The sequence below is a fragment of the Otolemur garnettii genome, unplaced genomic scaffold (assembly GCF_000181295.1).
Source record: "Otolemur garnettii isolate 467f Iridium unplaced genomic scaffold, OtoGar3 scaffold00018, whole genome shotgun sequence".
Classification (NCBI taxonomy): domain Eukaryota; kingdom Metazoa; phylum Chordata; class Mammalia; order Primates; family Galagidae; genus Otolemur; species Otolemur garnettii.
In genome coordinates, this window is record NW_003852413.1 from 23,597,972 (window position 1) to 23,604,488 (window position 6,517).

Consider the following 6,517-nt stretch of genomic DNA (forward strand, 5'->3'; position numbering starts at 1 on the left):
TTTGGCGGCCCGGGCTGGGGATTCGAACCTGCCACCTTAGGTGTATGTGGCTGGCGCCTTAGCCGCTTGAGCCACAGGCGCCGAGCCTATTTATTTTTTGAGACAGAGTTTCACTGTGTTGCCCTTGGTAGAGTACTGTGACATCATAGCTCACAGCAACCTCCAACTCTTGGACTTAAGTGATTCTCTTGCCTCTGCCTCCCAAGTAGCTGGGACTATAGGCACCTGCCACAATGCCCAGCTAATTTTTGGTTGCAATTGTCATTGTTGTTTAGCAGCTGGGGCCAGGCTCGAACCCAGTACGTGGCTGGCACCCTACTTACCCAGCTATGGGTGCGGAACCCCTGCTGGTTTTAAATTACTCAAAATTATAGAACTCTTCTCCTCCTTAGATCTTGTTCACATGCTAATCCCTCTGCATGAAATTATGTAGCAGATTTTTCACTTCTACATAATACTTATCACCCTTGTGATTTGTTTTCTTTCTGTCTTCTCTGTTGTGACTTAAACTCTGTGAGCCTGTAGTCCCAGCTACTTGGGAGGCTGAGGCAGAAGAATCACCTAAGCCCAGGAGTTGGAGGTTGCTGGAGCGACTCCACTGCACTCTACCAAGGGCGAAAAAGTGAGACTCTATCTCTACAAAAAAAAATAAACTCTGTGAGGATAAGAGCCATGTCTAATTTAACCTCTATATCTCCAATAGGTAGCTCAGTATTGAGTACAATATAAGTACATAGTAAATTTTTATTTGAGACAGAGTCTCACTTTGTCATCCTTGGTAGAGTTCTCTGGCATCATAGCTCACAGCAACCTCAAACTCTTGCCTCAGCCTCAAGTAGCTAGGACTAGAGGTGTCTGTCAAAACACCCAGCTATTTTTTTTTTTTTAGAGATGGGGTCTTATTCTAGCTCAGGCTAGTCTTGAACCTGTGAGCTCAGGCAATCTGCCCGCTCGGCCTTCCAGAGTGCCAGTAAATTTTTTTTTTTTTTTTTGAGACAATCTTGCTCTTTTACCTGGGCTAGAGTATAATGGTGTCATCATAACTCACTAAAACCTCAAACTGGATTGAAGTAATCCCCCTGCCTCAGCCTCTTGAGTAGCTGGAACTGTAGGCTCACATACCTGCACCTAGCTAATTTTTCTATATTTTTGTATAGAGAGTGTCTCTTGCTCAGGCTGGTCTCAAACTCCTAAGCACAAGTGATCCTCCCACTTTGGCCTCCCTGAGTGCTAGGTTTACAGGCATAAGCCACCACACCCAGCCCATAATAAATATTTATTGAATGAATGAACCAAAAGGGTCTAGCTCCCTCAGTGATGATAACCTGACATAGGAAGATGTTCCACTCCTTACTCAGAAATTACTGTTCTATCTCTTTTATATCTTTGAAATATTTTTATGGAGCTAATTTGTGTTCTGGATTTCTGACAGAAAATCAGAAATCTTTCCTAACTTGAATCTTCTTATTTTCAGGCAGTTGGGTGTGGTATTGTAGAAAGCATACTAAACTGGGTGAAGTTTAAGGCCCAAGTCCAGTTAAACAAGAAGTGTTCAGCTGTAAAACATAACAGAATCAAGGGAATTCCCAAACTTGATGATGCCAATGATGCAGGTATTTATGTTTCCAGACCTTACGTTGTAGCTCAGTTACTTGTTTTATCCATTAACATACCAGCAGACTTTTTTTCCTTGACATTTCATATTCAGTAGAATAATTCTGATAAAAATTAATTCCCTATTAATGAACATTTAGGTCATTTCCAGTTTTAGGCTGTTATAAATAATGTTGAGATGATTGGGGGCATAAAGTGAGAAGATTTATATAGTGATCTATTCCCTAACAAATAATCTTAATATAATTAAGCCAATGTTTAGCAGCAATATGAGTATCATGACAAATTAAGGAGCTAAGATTTTTTTTTTTATTTACTATGAACTTTAGTTAAAATAATATATCTATTCTATTTTACTCTTAAGCCAACTTACAAATTTTAAATTATTTATCGCAAGGCTATTAATAGTATGTCCAAGTTAAAATATTTGTGTATATTAATTTGTGTATTTTTATTTTAGGGGGCCGAAACTCCACTGACTGTACACTTATCCTAACTGAAGGAGACTCAGCCAAAACTTTGGCCGTTTCAGGCCTTGGTGTGGTTGGGAGAGATAAATATGGGATTTTCCCTCTTAGAGGAAAATTACTCAATGTTCGAGAAGCTTCTCATAAACAGGTAGATATAAACTATCTTTAGAATCTAAATTTAGTTTATAATATAGGACTTTGTCTTTTTGGGGGGCAGGAGAACAGAGCCTCAAGCTGTCACTCCTGAGTAGAGTGCTGTGGCATCACAGCTCACAGCAACCTCCAACTCCTGGGCTCAAGTGAGTCTCCTGCCTCCGCCTTCCAAGTAGCTGGGACTACAGGCGCCCACCATAACACCCGCTATTTTTTTTGGTTGCAGCCATCATTGTTGTTTGGCAGGCCCAGGCTGGATTTGAACCCACCAGCTCAGGTGTATGTGGCTGGCGCCTTAACTGCTTGAGCCACAAGCACCAAGCCAGGACTTTGTCTTATATTTCATTCTTTCATTGGGCAGTTGCACTTGTAGATACTTTGATTATTTTAAGAAACTGGGTACATTGTAGCATATCTTCTCTGACTTACAGGCTAAATAATAACTCAAAATACTAAGGCTCAAGAAAGCCCAAGCAACATACTCTGTTCCTTTCAAATTCAATATTCAAAAAAAATTTTTTTTGGTGTATGTCCATTTCAGATCATGGAAAATGCTGAAATAAACAATATCATCAAGATTGTAGGTCTACAGTACAAGAAAAACTATGAAGATGAAGATTCATTGAAGACTCTTCGTTACGGGAAGATAATGATTATGACAGATCAGGTCAGATTGTTATCAGGAATTTTAGATTATTAAATTAAGCATATCTTATTGTTGCATTGCTTTCCTGCCATGAAAAGAAATTCTTAGCCAGGAGCTTTATTCATTATCTCTAATCAACATCTAGTCATATGTGCTTTTGTCATATATATATTTATATATGACAGGTTAAGTGAATTTGGATTTGAGCAGAGTCACTTGTTAGTTTCTAAACAGTTCTTTTGAGCTTTGATTTTTTAAATATTTCTAGGACCAAGATGGTTCCCATATCAAAGGCTTGCTAATTAATTTTATCCATCACAACTGGCCCTCTCTTCTGCGACATCGTTTCTTGGAGGAATTTATCACTCCCATTGTAAAGGTATTTATTTTATGACCTTACTCCTCAAACCTGGATATACATATAAACTCAGTGATGGGTGGTGGTATACAGAAGGCCTCATGGTGTACAAAATTGCATCTGTGTGTTCTTTACCATAGGTGTCTAAAAATAAGCAAGAAATAGCATTCTATAGTATTCCTGAATTTGAAGAATGGAAGAACTCTACACCAAATTATAAAAAATGGAAAGTCAAGTATTACAAAGGTTTGTAATGAAACCCATATACAACTTCCCATTTTATTTTATACTCTTGTACAAGATTACATGGGGTAACTTGATTTTCTTGGTTTTGTAGGTTTAGGCACTAGCACATCAAAGGAAGCAAAAGAATACTTTGCAGATATGAAAAGACATCGTATCCAATTCAAATATTCAGGTCCTGAAGATGATGCTGCAATCAGCCTGGTGAGTTTGAATAGTATTTCATATATATATATAGTCTAATTTCTTTTCTTTCTTTCTTTTTTTTGGAGGGGGACAGAGTCTTACTATGTCATCCTCAGTAGAGTGCCATAGCATCACAGCTCACAGTAATTTCAAACTCCTGGGCTTCAGTGATTCTCTTGCCTCAGCCTCCTGAGTAGCTGGGACTATAGACACCCGCCAAATGCCCATTTATTTTTTGTTTATTTATTTAACTTTTTGGTTGTTGTTGTCATTGTTTAGCAGGCCTGGGCTGGACTCACACCCTCTAGCCTCCCCGTATATGGCTGGTGCCCTACTCACCGAGCTATAGGCACCAAGCCGTATATAGTCTAATTTCAAAAATCACCACTTCAGCAGGTCAATTGAAACATAACTTTTTTTTTTTTTTTTTTTGAGCAAAGTCTCAAGCTGTCATCCTAGGTAGAGTGTCATGGCGTCGTTACAGCTCACAGCAACCTCCAACTCTTGTGCTCAAGCAATCCTCCTGCCTCAGTTTTTTGTAGTTTTAGTAGAGACAAGGTCTCACACCTGTGAGCTCAACCAGTTCAGCCTCCCAGAGTGTTAGGATTGTAGGCATGAGCCAATACACCCTGCTGAAACATGTAACTTTTTATGAGTGTTTTATAGAAGAGAATGTTCAGTAAGCATATCTCAGAAAAGAAATAAGATATTTTAGAAAACATGATTTTTGTTGCTTGCTTGCTTTTTTTTTTTTTTTTTTTTTTGAGATAGACTCTCACTTTGTCGCCCTCAGTAGAGTGCAGTGGCATCATAGCTCACAGCAACTTCACACTCTTGGGCTCAAGCGATTCTCTTTCCTCAGCCCCCTAACTAGCTGGGACAACAGGCACCTGCCATAACACCTGGCTATTTTTAGACGCAGGGTCTCTTGCTCAGACTGGTTTCAAGGCAATCCACCCACCTCCACCTTCTAGAGTGCTAGGATTACAGGCCTGAGCCACTGCGCCCAGCCCCTGTTTGCTTATTTTTTAAAGAAGAGATCTTTTGGAACCTGTTAGTACCAGTGACATCTTGTCTTATCTTCTAATTTAGGCCTTTAGCAAAAAACAGGTAGATGATCGAAAGGAATGGTTGACTCATTTCATGGAAGATAGAAGACAACGCAAGTTACTTGGCCTTCCTGAGGTAACAATTTTAAATCGATCCCTCAAAATGAACTATTAGGGTGGCCTTTAAGGATTGATATTTTAGCAAGTTAAACTTGCTTAATAGTTCTGTAAAAAAATTATCTGTAATAGATAAATATATAAATATGTGGACTATATTCTTATTTGGACTGTTGCATGAATATATTAAGTTTCAAAGACATGACAACGGCAAAGTACTTTTTCTCTGAGACTCTGTCTCACTCTTTTGCCCCAGGCTAGAGTTTAGTGGCATCAACCTAGCTCATAGCAACATCAAACTCCTGGGCTCAGTAGGTCCTTCTGCCTCATCCTCTCAAGTAGCTAGGACCACAGGCACCCACCACAATGCCCAGTTGATTTTTTTTCTCTTTTTAATAAGAGATGGGGGTCTCACTCTTCTCAGGCTGGTTTTGAACTCCTGAGCTGAAGGGATCCTCCTGCCTGGCCTCCCAGAGTGCTGGGACTATAGGCGTAAGTCACCTTGCCTGGCCAGGAATACACTTTTTAAAATTGTATAGCAATTAAATTTGCTATACCTTTTAAAATGTAAAGTACTTCTGTATAATTATGGGGGTTTTTTTGCAGTTTTTGGCCGGGGCTGGGTTTGAACCACCTCTGGCATATGGGGCTGGTGCCCCCCTCCTTTGAGCCACAGGCGCTGCCTATAATTATGTATTTTTAAAGGACTTGAGGATTGTCACAGGAATGATAGTTTTGAGAGGTTTCTTTGTTTTATTTTTGTATTAAGCATTGTTAAGGCAATGATACTCTCTTTGTTTCCCTCAGGATTACTTATATGGGCAAACTACCACATATCTGACATATAATGACTTCATAAACAAGGAACTTATCTTGTTCTCAAATTCTGATAATGAGAGATCTATCCCATCTATGGTGGATGGTGAGTTCCAATTTATTAGTCTGTTTTTATAGTAAGTTGGAAATCAATGTCCAGAAATGGTTAAATTGAAGATTTATATTTGTTCTTTCATTTTAAAGGTTTGAAACCAGGTCAGAGAAAGGTTTTGTTTACTTGTTTCAAACGGAATGACAAGCGAGAGGTAAAGGTTGCCCAGTTAGCTGGGTCAGTGGCTGAAATGTCTTCTTATCATCATGGTGAGGTAAGTATATAATCCATAGTGTTTCCAGAAACCATTATATCAAAAAAACCTGCAATGTTATTCTCAAAATATTTGGTTCAAAGTATACTTGTGTATTTGTAGAAGAGAACAATTTGGTAGGATCTATCAGACTATATATAAAGTGTGCTTGCCCTTTCACTTCTAGAAATAATATTCCTATAAGAATACTTACAAGTCTGCAAAGATCTATGCTCAGAGATACTTGGTGATATTTATTATTATAATTCTGTGATGTTAAATTTGAGACATCCAAAATGTCTACTGATTGTAAATAAATTATGACAGATGTATACTTAGAATCAGTGCTTATAACTTAAGTAAAACTGTATTGCTATACCAGCCACATACACCGGAGCTGGCGGGTTTGAACCCACCCTGGGCCTGCCAAACAGGCCTACAACCAAAAAATAGCCGGGCATTGTGGCGGCCGCCTGTCATCCCAGCTACTTGGGTGGCTGAAGCAAGAGAATCACTTAAGCCCAAGAGTTTGAGGTTGCTGTGAGCTGTGATGCCACGGC

At 39.2% G+C, this 6,517-nt stretch overlaps 1 protein-coding gene across 1 annotated transcript in view; it reads left to right on the forward strand.

The window, feature by feature from the left end:
* Positions 1–6,517, forward strand: part of TOP2A (DNA topoisomerase II alpha) — a 36,754-nt gene that overhangs the window by 9,389 nt on the left and 20,848 nt on the right. The window contains exons 11-19 of the mRNA XM_003786393.3: positions 1,475–1,613; positions 2,075–2,232; positions 2,779–2,904; positions 3,152–3,262; positions 3,382–3,487; positions 3,579–3,688; positions 4,763–4,855; positions 5,644–5,758; positions 5,857–5,978. Coding sequence (XP_003786441.1) covers positions 1,475–1,613; positions 2,075–2,232; positions 2,779–2,904; positions 3,152–3,262; positions 3,382–3,487; positions 3,579–3,688; positions 4,763–4,855; positions 5,644–5,758; positions 5,857–5,978 — 1,080 coding nt within the window. The remainder of the gene's footprint in view (positions 1–1,474; positions 1,614–2,074; positions 2,233–2,778; positions 2,905–3,151; positions 3,263–3,381; positions 3,488–3,578; positions 3,689–4,762; positions 4,856–5,643; positions 5,759–5,856; positions 5,979–6,517) is intronic.